At 38.2% G+C, this 17,174-nt stretch overlaps 1 protein-coding gene across 1 annotated transcript; it reads left to right on the top strand.

Moving 5' to 3' along the window:
* The first annotated feature begins 11,548 nt into the window (after positions 1-11,548).
* LOC133806102 (proline-rich receptor-like protein kinase PERK9) lies at positions 11,549-12,226 on the top strand. Its single transcript, XM_062244234.1, has one exon. The coding sequence runs from the start codon at positions 11,549-11,551 to the stop codon at positions 12,224-12,226; it is 678 nt and encodes a 225-aa protein (XP_062100218.1).
* The last annotated feature ends 4,948 nt before the right edge of the window (positions 12,227-17,174 follow it).

The following is a 17,174-nucleotide window of genomic DNA, read 5'->3' as shown; positions in this document are numbered from 1 at the left end:
TCTTAATGTTCGTTAAAATTTTTTTATATCGTTTTAGCTTCATTCAATGCTATTTCATTGAGAGATTCGTTTTAGCTGGTCGCACGACATTTTTTTTTTTATGGCAAGTGACCCAAACGAGGACACGAGGATATATAAATAGCGAAAGAGTTCAGTACAACATAGAACCAAAACTAAGAAACCGACTAGTATATCCAACCAAAAGAACCGAATGTGAAATTAAAAGTGCAGTAAATAAAGAACTGCCGATGAATCCCCGACTGTTCACTCTCGCTAAGTGAACTCAGTTCACAGTCTTGAACCTCCTTGCAAAATTCGTTAATAATCATTTTCCAATTATGTCGGACTCAATTTGACCTTCCCGTTAACTTATACTATTACAAAAATAAGTTTTAAATTTGATTTTTTCCCTTGTTATTATTTGGATATAGCAAAAATATTAACCAAAATTAATCCTAGCTAAAAAGTATTTAAAAATTGAAGTTAAAGGGTAGCATTTAACTTCGCTTATTACATAATAACAAAAGTTAAATGTATTTTTTTCTAAAAAAATATATATATTTTATTTGTATTATTATTTTGGATTTTTACAAAATATTTTAATAATTTTTTAAATTCTAATTTACAAATATTGTAATATTAATAAATATATTTGAATATTCCAATAAATTTAAAATTAAATAAAATTCTCAAACTATATAGATTTAAAGTAAATATATATACATATTCATACATAAATAAAAATTAAGTACCACATAAACATCTAAAGTATTCATACAACTAAACATGTGAAGTTCACATAAGTAATTTTTTAAAATATTAAAATTTCTTAAGTATTAAATAATTTTTTAAAAAAATAGCAGAATTTTCCCTATAAATAGGACTACCCAAACCAAATTACATTTAATTTATAACAGTTCATAGAGCAAATAAGCATAGTCATGTCATGTTTATCAGAAATTGAAGGGATATCTTATACCAAAAAACAAGTCTTAGTCTCCAAGTATAGTAGAACTCATGTTAATCGATTTTACATCTTGAATACTTACCTTGAATTTTGACGATATCCATAAGCTCCGTAGTTCAAAGTAACCTTATCCAATTAAGAGGCATGATAAAGTTACTTCAAACTAGGGGCTTATGGTTATCACCACAGCACACGAATTCCCGATATCTTATTCAAAATTCACCCCCAAACCTAAAAAGTTTAAATTATATCTCTACAAATAAATATTACATATTAAAACATATGTTCAATTAATAAATCCTAAAAAAAATTGAACTGAGTTTTCTCTGTTTCTATAACATATCACAATTTCATAAGTACCCACCTATTAATTCAATACAAAGAAACACGACAATCAACATACATAATTTCATCCTTATACCACCACAACACACAAAGTTTCCAAAACCTACTTCACTAATTTTCAAACTTAATCTCCACTAAATTCAATATGATTTAACTATAATTCTACATATATGTGCAATATTAATAAATAAAACTAAAATACGTACTCATCTTCCAATTAATCTTCAAGTTAGTGTGGATGCCAAAAATCCATCAAATAAGAAATCTCTAGTCCCTGATTAGAACAGAGGGATAAAGGCCACTTAATCATGCAATTGGACTCGAGCCTGTAGGCCCTTTTTTGAATACAGGAGATTGTCTCATGAGAAATGTGGATGCTTGAAATTCAACAGTTATAAAAAGGCCAAAAGCGCGTGATAGGCTCCCATAAACGCCTCGTGGGTATGCCCGATATGCTACGGCATATCGCACCAACTGTTTTAGGGACCCATCTCGCGCCCATGCATGACACGGCCTCGCGTGCCCCCGCACCACGGCCTCGCGCGCCACCAAGGCCCCGCACCACGGCCTCGTGCAGCCACGCCCGCACACCAGGTGGCCTCACGCCCCAGCAGGCCCTCGACCTCGTGCAGCCATGCCTGCACACCAGGTGGCCTCGTGCCCCAGCAAGCCCTCGGCCTCGCGCAGCCACGCCCGCAGCATCAGGTGGCCATGCGAATGGGGGCACGCGTCAAAGGAGCCTCGCCCCCAAGGGCCTCACCCCCAAGGGCCTCGCCCCCAAGGGCCACGCATACCTAGTGGCCTCGTGTGCCTCGCCTTGCGCACCGGCCACGTCAAAGGCCTCAAGAGACATAGCCTCCACTAAACACCCTTCGGCCATATACCAGGGGCCTCGTAGTGTGGGGGCTGCAAAGTGATGGTTTCACAAGATGAGACCCTCATCCTATTTGTAGGCGTCATGCTTCATCACACACGCAGCAGGCCCCGTTGAAGAGGCCTTACCTCTCTTCCTGAGGTAAGTGCCACCAACGGGGCACCACTCTCCCTATGAGTCACATGAGATGAAGAGCAATAGGAGAGACCCAATAACTATTAGGTATAGAGCCAATAGTGGAATAGATGACTGAGTATATCGTTCATGTCAACACACTAGCTTCCCTACACTTAGTAGGACATGGAATAGCCTTGAGCAGATACATGCCTTGGAGAGGCGAGAATAACCATCAGGTACATAGTACCCGTACGTGTACGGGTGCATGACGTACAACCATGAGGAGGACAGAAGCATGACCCTGACACCTGTATCACACAGGTAGTGGAGGTACGGATTTGTGCAGAGAGTGGAGGCACTATATGCATGCCTCTGACTATGTACCAGGCTGACACTATGATCTTCTGCTCCACCACTCTTCCCATACCACTCCCACCTGTGCTATTACCCTGACAGTGTACTTATGCACTATTTTGTCCCAAGGGACCACCATGTATAAGGGGCCATTAGAGCCCAACTATAAAAGGAGCTTGACCCCTCAGAATGAGGGGTTGGAAAATTCATTGTAAGCAGAGGCTATTGAGAAATATACCAAGACTTGCTCCATCATTTATCTGTGTTTACTTTTCCTTAAAGTTTATTCTCAGTTCTTATATAAACATCACCTGACTTACCTTTGAGTTTTCCGATCTAATTTCGTTGACGAGATTTCACCGTCAACAGTTAGTAACAGCCAATTCAAAACCAAAATAACGCCAAAACAATAATCGTCCTAAAAAGTTTAAACAAAACAAAACTAAAGTATTAAAATTATTGAGTTTATATATAACTAGTACCAAACATATTTAATATTTAATACAAACTAAACATTAAAACATATTTATACAAATGACTCTTTGAACAAAATATTAACTTGATTTTTTTTACCACAACAACATATTAATTTTTTTTTTCAACAACAAAATATTAACTTCATTAATACACCAAATAATTATTATAAATAATAATATTTTATAAAATAATAAAAAATTATAAGTTTATTAATATAATAATGTTAAATTCAGATTAATAAAGAAAATTACCGTAGACACATATTTGGAAGATTCATACATTCTTAAATAGTCAAATGCAACTCCAAATCAAGATTATCAACCTTAAAAACCTAGCTATACATTATCAGTATATTATCAAAAATATAATAAATCCGAAATAATAAGCAAAAAAAAAAAAATCATACGAACATATATTTAACGATCCATACCTATTTCAAAGCTCAAAAACGTGTTTGGATGTTGAAAATCTATCATAAATCCAAAACAATCAGTATTTTCGATCACCACCCATACCCATTATCAAATGAACAACCTTTTCCTCTCAAAACTAAATATAACAAGTATTCTATAATCTAGATGAGTTTTTTTTTTTTTTTGTAGCAAAAATGATGGAAGAAATTGGAAGAAAACAAGAAAAATGATGGAAAATAGGTGAAACCCTTTTCTCTCTCACAGTGGTAACGGGGGTTTTCGGGTCTGTTTTGCATTTCAGAATGAGGAGGCGTGGAGGTGGTAAATGGTTTAAAGATATTTAACTTCGGTTATTACGAAAAGACCGAAGTTAAAAGCTTTGTTCTACTTATCTTCAATAAAACAAAAGTAGTAGCTTAATTCCTATGAGTGTCAAACCATAAAGTGAAGTCAAAAGCCTGTTAAAAGATTTAACTTCACTTTTTATGTATTTCTCAACAATTCTTTTTATAAAAATCGAAGTTGAAACCTATTTTTGTTGTAGTGCCACTTGAATAAATTGTGTGCTGCATAATTTGCAGTTCTTGGAATATGAATTATGTCCCACAGCTGCAAATCCTGCACCGCATCTCTAAACTGGGCTACTGGTTCTTTGACTCTTGAGTCCACCTTAGTAGTATCTACCTTCTTTAGCATTTGGACAGCTGCTTTACAGTCCGATTGGTATATAACACCAATGGCTTCTCTCTGTTTTCCCCACTTTACTACATTCGCCAAAGCCACAGTTTCTCCAATGAAAGGGTCTGTGATTGGTGTTCTTTCCGCATGGGCATGTAGTACTTTACCTTTGTCATCACAGAAAAGAGCTGTCACCACCAAATGGTCAGCACTAATATATATTGTAACAACCTTTTTTATATGAATGTCAAAATATGTCTGTGTTGTTTCATCTACAGGGTTTGTTGTTCAGTATTTGAATTGCATATTGCTTATGTTGTCTCTGTTAGTACTACTTAGTCTCCAGTTACATCTACTGTGTGCTGCAGATTAATAAGTACACGTCAGCTATTGTCGATTTAATTGGAAACGTGTTAAATCTTATTAGCTGCTTGTTTAGTTGATCAGTTAGTGGTTAGGGTTGATATAAATAGATTAATCTGTTTCTAACAATCTAACCCTTTTTCTGTTAGTTTGTCATTGTGAGAAAACGGAATCTTGTTTTTCTCTCTTCGTTTCTTCTTTCTTTCTTCTGTTCTTGTAGGTTCACCATTGTTGGAGGTGAAGCTTTGTTGCAGAGCTGTGGGAGGTTCTAATCTGATTCGAAGGGAGTTCGAATCTGGCTAGTAGAGGGATTCAACTAGCTTGCTCGAGGGGATCTTGAGTGTTTGAATCGAGGGATTCGGTTCACAAGTTCCAAGGGATTTGGAAACTGTTCTTGAGTGGTTATTCAAGTTTTTAGGGTAATCTGTAACTTTTGTAATTGTAAAGATGTTGATTTCATTTCTGAACTGGTTATTGTAATTATCATTGGATTTATTAGTGAAAGTTACATCTTACCCGATCCAAGCACTAGTCGGCTGGAATTCGTTCCCAGTGCAGATGAAGCTTGTAAAATTCTATGTGTGATTTTACTTTTCTTTAAATTGTTTGTCTTGTTCTAGTAGATCAATTCTTGATTCAAGAAGTTAGGTATAACACTTTCAATTGGTATCAAAGCCTTCTGGTTCTATGAGAAGCAGTGATTCCCTGGGCTTACTATAAGTTGTTTTTAACCTAGTGTGTATGTCACTCGGTTCTTGATTCTTGTTTTTTTTCTTCTGCATTTATCTACTATTGAACTTTCTATTGCGACTAACCCTCTTGGAGTTCCATCTCGAAGAGTGTCATGAGTTTCTTTGTCTCTTGTATGATGGAAATGTTCAGGGAAGGAGGTTCTACTAGTCGTCCACCCATGCTAGAGGGGGCTAACTACCCTTACTGGAAAACGAAGATGAGAGCCTTTCTCAAGGCAGTGGATGAAAGAGTGTGGATGGTTTTCGATGAAGGTTGGATCTCGCCAAGGGAAAGAGAGGGAGAAATCAAAAAAACCAAACCAATGAGTGCCTGGACACCTGAGGAAATTGAGCTGGCTAACTACAATTCCAAGGCCATGCATGCTCAGTTCAATGCAGTATCCACCAATCAATTAAAGGTGATCGCAAACTGTGAGGTTGCCAAGGATGCTTGGGAGAAATTGAGGATAAAGAACGAAGGTACTGATGCGGTAAAGAAGTCTCGGCTTAGATCTCTTGCAAAGGCATTTGAAAATCTTTCAATGGATGAGGACGAAACAGTTGCAGAATTTCATGCTAAAATCTGCGACATCTCTAACGAGTCATATGCTTTAGGAAAGACGTACTCCAATGCAAAATTAGTTCGAAAGGTTTTGGGAGTCCTACCAATGCGTTTCAAGTCCAAAGTTACTTCCATTAAAGAAATGAGGGATGTTGAGACATTGGATCTTGATGAGCTGATCGGGTCCTTACAAAACTATGAGATGACCTTGAAAAGGTGGAGCAAGAACAAGAAGCCAAAAGATTCTGATAAGGATAAACCAGAGAGCGGTGTGCCGTTTGTTCACAAAGAAGAAAAGTATAAAAGTGTAGATCTGTCTGGGGACATGTCTGATGAAACATTCGCACTGTTGACCAAAAACTACGCCAAATTCCTCAAAAAGAACTTTAAGAAGAATAACTATGGAGGGAAGGAAAATCAAAACAGGAAGCAGCCCTACAACGGTCCCAAACAAGGTCAACAGCCTGAAAAGAAGAATCGTGGAATCCAATGTCGTGAGTGTGAAGGATTCGGTCACATTCAAGCCGAATGCGCTAACACACTCAAAAAGAAGAAGGCGCTTGCTGTAACCTGGAGTGACAACGACGAAGATAAAGAAGAAAACAGCAGTGGTGATTCTGATGGAGAAAAGCAAATGGTGGCCTTTATGGCAAGAAGCTCCAAATCTGAAACCTCAGAGGAAGAAGAATCATGTGGGTTCGATGAGGAGAGTCCCCAGAAACAAGCGGCGTATGAGCAGATGTTTGCTCAGTGGGGGTACATGGCAAAAAAGATGAAAGCCCTGGATGACCTTAACAAAAAGCTTGAAGCTGAGAAACAAGCTCTAGAAACCCATGTACAGAAGCTCATCAAGCAATTGGAGGAAAAAGAGAGTGAGATTTACAAGATCACAGTTGAGCTTGTCCGTGCTAAGCAATCGTTAGAGTTTATTCCTCCTGGTACAGCCGCTATAAATCAGATGTTACAACTTCAGAAGCCATATGGTGACAGAACCTCAATTGGATACAAAATGCTGTACAAAAAGGGGAATGATTTGTCAATTGAGGAGCCATCATTCGTTACAGCCAAATCTGATCCCAGCGGAGATGAGTCTGTAGGTAAGGCTGATGAGATAGATGTCAGTATTAAGGACAACACTGGGGGAAGAACCAGTTCTGTACACAAATTAGCCCAAGGTAATCGATTTGTTCCCATCTGCCACTTCTGCAATAGACGAGGGCACATTCGTCTGAGGTGCTACAAATTACAAAACTATATCAAGCTCTTGGTCCAGAGAAACACAATATTTCCGGATAAGTCATCTAAATGGGATGGGTGTTCCAATAGAAGTAGGAATGTTGCTCTGGTGGTTCATACATCTCTTGCTGCGTTCAAAGATGATATGTTGTATTTCGACAGCGGTTGCTCGCGTCACATGACAGGGAATAAGGACATTCTTATGAACTTTAGGGAAACAAGAAAGGGACTAGTCACATTCGGAGATGGGAACAAAGGACAGATTCTTGGTAAAGGAGAGCTAGAAATCGCAGGAGTTAGTCCACTATCAGAAGTGCTCTATGTGAAGGGACTAAAGGCCAATCTCATCAGCATAAGTCAGCTTTGCGACGCTGACTATACGGTAAGTTTCAATAAAACTTGTTGTTTAGTTTTAATTGATGGGTGTTCAATTTTGACAGGAAGCAGGACAGCTGATAATTGCTATGCATTGTCCACTCAAATCAAGTGTCAACGAGTGTTCCTGGAAAAACCTGATCTGTGGCACTATCCCTTGGGACATCTGAACTATCGCGATCTCAAAAGAATTGTGAAACTAAGGGCAGTAAGAGGGGTTCCAGAGTTAAAGGTTAATCGTGACAGACTTTGCGGACCATGTCAACTCGGGAAACAAATTAGAGCCTCACATCCACCAGTAAATGCTCTTGCAACATCCAGAGTTATGGAATTGCTGCATATTGATCTCATGGGACCCATGCAGAATGAAAGTTTGAGCGGAAAAAGGTTTGTCATGGTCTGTGTTGACGACTACTCTCGGTTCACATGGGTGGAATTCATCAAAGAAAAATCAGATACATTTGGAGTGTTCTCTGCCTTATGCCTAAAGCTCCAGAATGAGAAATCAACGAAGATTGTCAAAGTGTACAGAATCAGAAGTGACCATGGAAAGGAGTTCGAAAATAGGTTGTTTTCTGATTTTTGTGATCAGCTGGGGATCTTGCATGAGTTTTCAACCCCGAAAATGCCTCAACAGAATGGGGTTGTGGAAAAGAAGAATAGGACGCTTCAAGAAATGGCAAGGGTAATGATGGAGGCTAGGAAAATAACCAAAAGGTTCTGGGCTGAAGCTGTGAATACAGCTTGCTATATCAGTAATAGAGTACATCTCAGAACTGGAACTACTCAGACAGCCTATGAGATTTGGAAAGGTAAAACCCCAAACCTAAGTCATTTGCATATATTTGGATGTGCGTGTTATGTGTTGAAAGATCGCGAGCACCTTGGAAAATTTGATTCCAGAAGTGAGGAAGGTATCTTTGTTGGGTATTCGATAAACAGTCGCGCTTACCGAGTGTTTGTCAAGCGGACTCATTTGGTGATAGAATCTATCAATGTCAAGTTTGATGATCTGGAAGTGCAAGAAGAGTCCCTAGAAGAAGAAGATCAACCTGTGCTAACCATTCCTTCTGGAGGTATTCCTAGTCCCTCGACTCATACTCAAAATCCTACTTCCTCCACAAACACAGACCAGACTGTTTCAACTGAGAACCTCCAAGATCCAACTGATCCAGATTCTGAAGTCACCAGTAAGCAACAGTCCTCAACTGCACATGCCAAGCTATACAAGAACGGGCCACCTGCATGGATTCAAAAAGCTCATCCGCCAAAAGTAGTTATTGGGGATCCGAATGAGACTATGGTCACACGAAGGAAAATCGCAAATTTCATAGCTTATGCTTGCTATGTTGCTTTACACGAACCAAAAAACGTGGCTGAAGCTCTCTTAAATGAATACTTGTTAGCTGCCATGCAAGATGAAATGGAAAATTTCAAGAGACTTGGTGTTTGGGTTCTAGTCCCTTTACCGGATAGTGCAAATGTGGTAGGTACAAAATGGGTCTATAAGAACAAGTCAGATGAGTTTGGAACGGTTACACGGAACAAAGCACGACTTGTTGCTCAGGGGTATAAGCAGGTCGAAGGTATCGATTTTGACGAGACATTTGCTCCAGTGGCTCGTCTGGAATCAATTTGTCTCTTACTGGCTGTTGCATGTCATCTCAAGATTAAACTTCACCAAATGGATGTCAAGAGCGCCTTTTTGAATGGAGTCCTACAGGAAAAAGTTTATGTCAAACAACCTCAAGGTTTTGAAGACCCACAATTCCCCAATCATGTGTACAAACTCAACAAGGCTTTATACGGGTTAAAGCAAGCTCCACGGGCATGGTATGACCGTCTTACTACATTTTTGATGTCACATGGTTTCTTTAGAGGAAATGCAGACAACACCCTGTTCATCAGGTACTTAACTGAAGGTATATTTGTGGCCCAAATATATGTGGATGATATTATTTTTGGTTCAACTTGTACCAGTGAAATTCCTAAGTTTGTTGACCTCATGACTAGTGAATTCGAAATGAGCTTAATTGGGGATCTTAGCTATTTCATAGGACTTCAAATCAAACAACTAGAGACTAGTATTTTCATTTCTCAATCCAAGTATACCAGAAACATGTTAGAGAAGTTTGGTCTAGGAAACTCAAAGCATGCCCATACACCCATAGGCACAACTACTAAGTTGACCAAAGATGAAACTGGAGAGTCTGTAGATCCAACTCTATACAGAAGTATGATAGGAAGTCTCCCTACTTAACTGCCAGTCGTCCTGACATTAGTTTTAGTGTCAGACTGTGTGCCCGATACCAAGCCAATCCTAAACAATCCCATCTTACTGCCGTTAAGCGAAATTTTAAATATTTAGCTGGCACAATAGATTTAGGATTGTGGTACTCATGTGATACCACCATGTCTTTGGTTGGTTATAGTGATTCTGACTGGGCTGGCAGTGTAGATGATAGAAAGAGTACGTCAGGGGGATGTTTCTTTGTAGGAAATAATCTAGTGTCATGGCTAAGCAAAAAACAGAACTCTATCTCTCTTTCCACAGCCGAAGCTGAGTATATTGCTGCAGGTAGCTGTTGCACTCAGCTAATTTGGCTGAACAAGATGCTCACAGACTATGGTTTTTCCGAAGATTCATTAGTCCTTTTCTGTGACAGTACAAGTGCAATAAACATGTCAAAAAATCCGGTCCAACACTCAAGAACCAAACATATTGATATCAGGTATCATTTTATAAGAAATATGGTTGAGTCTAAGTTGTTATCCATTTCTCATGTGCCTACAAATGCACAACTGGCTGATTTATTCACCAAGGCTCTTGATGCAAAAACCTACATTCATTTGAGACAAAGTATAGGTCTCTGTACCATCTGAGAGTTCTCTTGTTTTGTCTGATCACATTTTTTTTTTTTTTGTCTATGGCTCACAGTTTTTGTCCCCTGCAGTTGTGGTTTCTGGTTTATTGATTTGGTCAGGAGTACATCCTTCACTTGATCATCTAGACAAAGATCTTCAGCTGAGTTCCTCCCAGCTAAAAAGGCTACCTTATCTAGATGCAATGGGAAGAGCTGTCTTTCAGTAAATATGTACCTCGGGTAGTTTGCTCCTTCCACTTGGTACATGCTTGAACCTAAGGAGACGGCTACATCTCTCGATAGGAGTGAAAGCGGTAGCTGGTTGATCTTGAAAAACTCAGAGTGAGCAAATAAAAAGAGTTGTTTTTACCTCAAAAAAAAAAAAAAAAAATTCAATCAAGAGTGAGTGAGCTTTCTGCTTTATGTGCATCAAAGCTCACATGAGGACATCTTCACACACACATGAAAAATTCTGGCTGAGGGTCTTCTGTTTGCAAATCAAGAGTGAGGTATGTGCCTTGATTTTCTCATAAAGCTAAGCTGTCCTATGTTGCTTGGGGCTAATACTGTGATGTTTATAGCATTCTTTTCTAATATTGATCAGGCATGCAATTTTTTTAAAATGTTCTTTTTGCATCAATGGTTTTTGTGTGAGTCTTCTGCTTCATTTTTAATTAAGATACTCAGCTTGGATCTGTAATAGTCTCATCTGTCATACACTAATATCAAATTTTTTTTTTTGGTGTGAGTCCATTTAATTGAGTTGCATGAGTGTTTTTGTAATTCATTTTTGGGAAAGTTGTTAGTCTGTTGAGTTCTAAACAACAAAAATAAATAAAAAAAATTTCAAAGGAAAAGGGTAAATGAGTCATTTAATTTTTTTTGTTGTTCACGCCTATATATTTGAACAGTGTTATTCTTTTTGCCTCCTCATTTATGTTTAGAGTCCGACTCTTCTTCTTCTTAGTTTTTTTTTTGTTTTTGTAATTCATTTTTGGGAAAGTTGTTAGTCTGTTGAGTTCTAAACAACAAAAATAAATAAAAAAAATTTCAAAGGAAAAGGGTAAATGAGTCATTTCATTTTTTTTGTTGTTCACGCCTATATATTTGAACAGTGTTATTCTTTTTGCCTCCTCATTTATGTTTAGAGTCCGACTCTTCTTCTTCTTAGTTTTTTTTTTTTTTACAAAAAATGGTGAAAACCAAAAATGCCAATCAGCCTTTTCGGCCTCCCCCTCCTCCGGCGTCTTCCCAGTCAATGTCTGTGGCCATTGTTCCCGTTCAGCTGTCGCCTCCTTCACCCACGGCTTCGCCTCCAGTACGGTCACCCTCACCGTCGTCCTCGTCCACCACGGGTTCGCCTCCTTCATCCAAAGGTATGAGCTCTCCACCTAGTTCCTTTCCTAAACGTTTTACTAGGTCGTCTCTTGCCTCGTCCAGTCCATCCACCCAACTGTCCTCACCCAATCCCTCCAAACCCTCCACATCCAAACCCACCCCATCGTCGAAAAGAAAAACACCTCTGTCTTCACCAAAGTCTCCGCCTAAGCGACCAAAAAAAACTTCTAGGGCTCCAGCTGCCTCCTCTGTCCCTCCAACCAATACCACTCTATACCATAGTCAGCCTACCCATCCTTTTTGCTCGGACCATAAACTAATGCGTTATAGGGATGAGGTTTCTCAGAGAAAATTGTGGTTTGAATATAATGTTGCTATTGATGATTTTCCCCTCCATAAAGCCTTAATAGAATCTCGGGGGTGGCTCAACACTGTTACCAATCTCAAACCACCTTGTCCAACACTTGTCCGTGAGTTCTATGCCAATATTGATAAAAGGATCATTAGTGAAAAGAGTGCTCTCAAGTACTGAGCCTACATTCGGGGAAAACGTTTTCCTTTTCCCCCCTCCATTGTGTCCAGGGTGTTGTCTGTTCGAAAAGAGTTGTCTCCTGACTTTAATCCTCAATTTACACCATCTAAGCTCGAAATGGGGGTTGCTCTTACTGGTTCTGATTCTTTTGAATGGGGTAATGGTGATCTTCCTGTTCCGGCTTTATCTCATTTTTACAAGGTGCTTCATCGCATTGCCTTGAATAACTGGTTTCCAAATACTCATACCACTTCCATCACAACTGAGATTGGTAAGTTCCTATTTGCTGTTGGTACTGGGGTCTCTATTGATTTTCCTGCCCTTATTTTTGGAAAGATTGTGGACACTACTTTAGCCACGGGAACAAGGAATGTTCTCTCGTTTCCTTGTCTGGTTCATCAAATTGCCTTAAGAGGTGGTCCGCAACTGACTCTTCATGATGTGCCTTCAGCTGTTCCATCCTTTGGCAAGTCTTGCAAAGCTCTTAAGTCCAACCAGGTTCTGCCTCCTACCTCGTCCACTCCAGATCCATCTTCTCCGCCTCCAGTTGCATCTGGCACAACGATCAAAGGCCTTGCTCCCTCCAGTTAGCAAGTCCAATTTGTAAATCGGTTTGCAACATTTGAGAAGAGATATGACGAAGATCACAAACGTCAGAGGGAATTTGAGGCATCCATGTCTCAAATGGTATCTTCTATTCGAGAGACTGTATTGGTGCATCTGTCTGGGTCCAAGGCATCTCATCCAGGGTCTGTTTCTCCTAATGAGTCTCCATTGGTTCCTGATCACACTCCAGGTGCTTCTGATGCCACTCCTATGGTCCCTAATGCAGCTCCAGTTGCTCCAGATACAACTTCAGTGGTTCCTGCTGCAACAGTTGTACACACTCAGGGGGAGTGTGTTCCATCTGCATATGCTACTGTCCATCTAGTTGCACATACTCAGGGGGAGTCATTTCATGTTGCTCCTACTCTGGATGTTGTTCCTGCTACAGCTACTGTTTTTGTTCAAGCTCCTGTTTCTCCAAGTGCTGCTCTGTCTGCTCCAGATGCCAGTATACCTGCTTCTTCTGCTGCTGATGATCCACAGGTTCAGGGGGAGCGATCGTTCGCCATCACTCCAACTGCTCTGACTGCTGATGGTGTTCCCAAAGTGTTTCAGAGGCGTGTTCCTAAGACTCGTTCTGGTAGAAAGAAATGTGATCCCTGAAGGGGGAGAGTTTGGGAGTTTTATGTTTAGTTGTTTCTGCTTAATATCGTATCAAAGACTGTTTTTCTGTTTCTTTTGTTTCTCATCTTGCTTGGATGTATTTTGAATCTTTTCTGACTGTGTTAGTTTTATTTGTGCAAGATTGAGATATTATGGGTCTGTTGGTAATCTCTTTTTAGTGTTGCTCTATTGGCTGTTTATCAGTGATCATATTTTGCCAAGGGGGAGATTGTAACAACCTTTTTTATATGAATGTCAAAATATGTCTGTGTTGTTTCATCTACAGGGTTTGTTGTTCAGTCTTTGAATTGCATATTGCTTATGTTGTCTCTGTTAGTACTACTTAGTCTCCAGTTACATCTACTGTGTGCTGCAGATTAATAAGTACACGTCAGCTATTGTCGGTTTAATTGGAAACGTGTTAAATCGTATTAGCTGCTTGTTTAGTTGATCAGTTAGTGGTTAGGGTTGATATAAATAGATTAATTTGTTTCTAACAATCTAACGCTTTTTCTGTTAGTTTGTCATTGTGAGAAAACAGAATCTTGTTTTTCTCTCTTCGTTTCTTCTTTCTTTCTTCTGTTCTTGTAGGTTCACCATTGTTGGAGGTGAAGCTTTGTTGCAGAGCTGTGGGAGGTTCTGATCTGATTCGAAGGGAGTTTGAATCTGGCTAGTAGAGGGATTCAACTAGCTTGCTCGAGGGGATCTTGAGTGTTTGAATCGAGGGATTCGGTTCACAAGTTCCAAGGGATTTGGAAACTGTTCTTGAGTGGTTATTCAAGTTTTCAGGGTAATCTGTAACTTTTGTAATTGTAAAGATGTTGATTTCATTTCTGAACTGGTTATTGTAATTATCATTGGATTTATTAGTGAAAGTTACATCTTACCCGATCCAAGCACTAGTCGGCTGGAATTCGTTCCCAGTGCAGATGAAGCTTGTAAAATTCTATGTGTGATTTTACTTTGCTTTAAATTGTTTGTCTTGTTCTAGTAGATCAATTCTTGATTCAAGAATTTAGGTATAACACTTTCATATATATATATATGTTACATGCAACCCAGCCAACGGGGGTGGTCTACACTAATAGTAATCCCATGATCATTGTATGATTGAATTTCATTTAGCCTTAAATTTAGTCTTGAAACTAGACTTGTAATACTTGAGCTATGGCCTCCATGTGTCACCTCATTCCTCTCACACCAAATAAATTCCATGATGATCGCCAATCATTCTAGGAAGTTACTAAAGCTGAGATTAGATGGTCTGTGGATGTCCTCTTTAAACCACCGTAGCCATTCTTACTATTTGAGTATGTTGTAGCCAACAACTCTCACACTTCATTAAGAAGTAAACCAAATTGCAGCAGCGAATTTACATTCCCAGAACAGATGTGTAGTAGTCTCTACGTCCTCCTCACACATAGGGCATAGGAGAGTTTCGATTTGCCCATAGGAACTTAGCTTCTGCCTTGTGAGAAGAGCATCCGAGAGTACCTGCCACCACAGAAACTATTGGATTAACTTATACAGGATCTTTATTTATTTTCATGTATATCTAATATTAGACAAATTAATACGAGATAGCCTAAAACATGTTTCTAAAATTGAATTCAAAGAGAAACAAAGAATAGAATACTTACAGTATACGTAGCGGAATTAAAGAGTCATTCCTTCAATTTCTCTAACTCTTGTATCCTCTCTGTCGCAGAGTATTATCAAGAAACTGAATCGATCTTCTATTTTCTTCACAATCTTCCAATGTATCCTTAGAACCACTGAGACTAGTGTGGGCAATTCTCAACACATGAGATAGATATAGAGAGAAGAAGAGAAAATAACTTGTGTTTAGAGAGAATCTAAAACTATCAGAACACCAGTGATTAAACTGATGTTTTGACTTCTCTCTAAGCACTCATTTTATAGACTCAATTAGGCCATTTAATTTAATTAAAAAATCAATAAAATAATAGTCATTTTAAAGCCCTAGGTCGAAATTATCATGGGGTTTAGGCCCGTAAAATTTCTCATTTGATTATAAGCCCATTGGACTTAAAAACAAGGCCTGTATTATTTTCTATTGATTTAATTAATTAAATAATTATTTAAATCATTTATCAAATTAATTATTTATAATTTGAACCCTGATTTAAACTTATTTATTAATTTAGATACCAATTTATCTTAATTAATAAATCAACCATAATTTATCTTTTCTTCTCAAAATTATACAACTCTGTAAAACTATCCAAAATTGACCTGGTCAACTTTGATAATTCTAATTGATAATTAAATCAATTAATTGAGATTATCTAGGTGATTTTATCCAAGGTACAATGGGGACCATGGGCCTATGAAATCAAGCTCCAATAAGTTATCATAAATCTAACAAATAAATTTACTAACTTATTAATTTCTCGTGACTCCACTATAGACTCGGAATTGCACTCTTGAATTCATAGAATGCTCTATAACAAATATAAATACGCAATTAATTATCCATTGTTACAACCATAATTGTCACCCAATCATCTATAGACGGTCTACAATTAGATAGGACTAAAATACCGTTTTACCCCTCATTGTATTTTATCCTTAAAACACTTAGTTCCTTGTAAATGATATTTCAGTAAACTAATTTAATTACTGAAATGAGATCTCTATCATTTAACACCTTGAACCAAAATAAAAGGAAACCATCGTTTCACTTCTTCATCAGAAGCTATAGATGTTCATATCTATGATTAACACTCCCACTCAAATATACTACCGAGTTCCCAAGATGTAAGTATGGGCTAGTCCGTAGGGTCAGCTGGTAACGAACAAGTCAAAGAACTCAAATAATACAATCAGTTAGAATACTAACCACTCAGAATTGAGATTGAATTAACCTATGGTCAACTATATGATATGACTAGAATAGATAACAATGGTATGTTTACTTATCTTATCAACTGTCAATATCGGTCCTATCCGATGTAAAAAATACATCCGATCTTATCTACTTTGCTAATGTTCTGGAAAGAACATAACACTGTAATGTGTAAGTAGATCATATCGTAGATTGGCAAGTCAGTGTAAATCTGGTGCACTGACTAATCATAGAACTAACTTATTTTGAACATATAATCATATTTATATTCCACTGTGATTACGTCACTATAAATAAGATTAGCTATATGCTCGGGATTTAATAGAAGTTTATATTAAACAAATAATCATGAAAATAAAACATGTGAGCAAAGTGATTAACCAAGTCAAAAAATGATTTATATTCTTTTATTGATAATAAAATGAGATTACAAAGAATTTGGGTTTTAATCAGGGCATAAAACCCCAACAAACTCCCACTTGCACTAATTGAAACTAATGCCTTAATTCTACTAATCCCATCTTCTTGATATGCTTATCAAATGTAGCTTCTGGTAGTGTCTTTGTAAACAGATCTACAAGATTGTCTTCAGTTGCAATCTTCATAACCTTCACATCTCCCCTGGCCAAATATTCTCGAATAATGTGATACTTCCTTTCTATATGCTTACTCCTCTTGTGACTTCGAGGTTCTTTTGAGTTGGCTATCGCTCCTGTATTGTCACAAAAAAACACATGTGGTTTATCTATTTCTGGAATAACACCAAGATCCGAATAAAACTTCTTTAGCCAGACTATTTCCTTAGCTGCTTCTGACGCGGCTATGTACTCAGCCTCCAAGGTGGAATCTGAGATTGCAGACTGCTTTACA

The sequence above is a fragment of the Humulus lupulus genome, chromosome X, assembly GCF_963169125.1.
Source record: "Humulus lupulus chromosome X, drHumLupu1.1, whole genome shotgun sequence".
NCBI lineage: Eukaryota > Viridiplantae > Streptophyta > Magnoliopsida > Rosales > Cannabaceae > Humulus > Humulus lupulus.
The sequence above is the reverse complement of the archived record's forward strand: the minus strand, read 5'-3'. Positions and strand labels throughout refer to the sequence as shown.

Coding starts and splice junctions, on each gene's coding strand:
- LOC133806102 (XM_062244234.1), top strand. CDS start 11,549: ATGGTGAAAACCAAAAATGCCAATCAGCCTTTTCGGCCTCCCCCTCCT.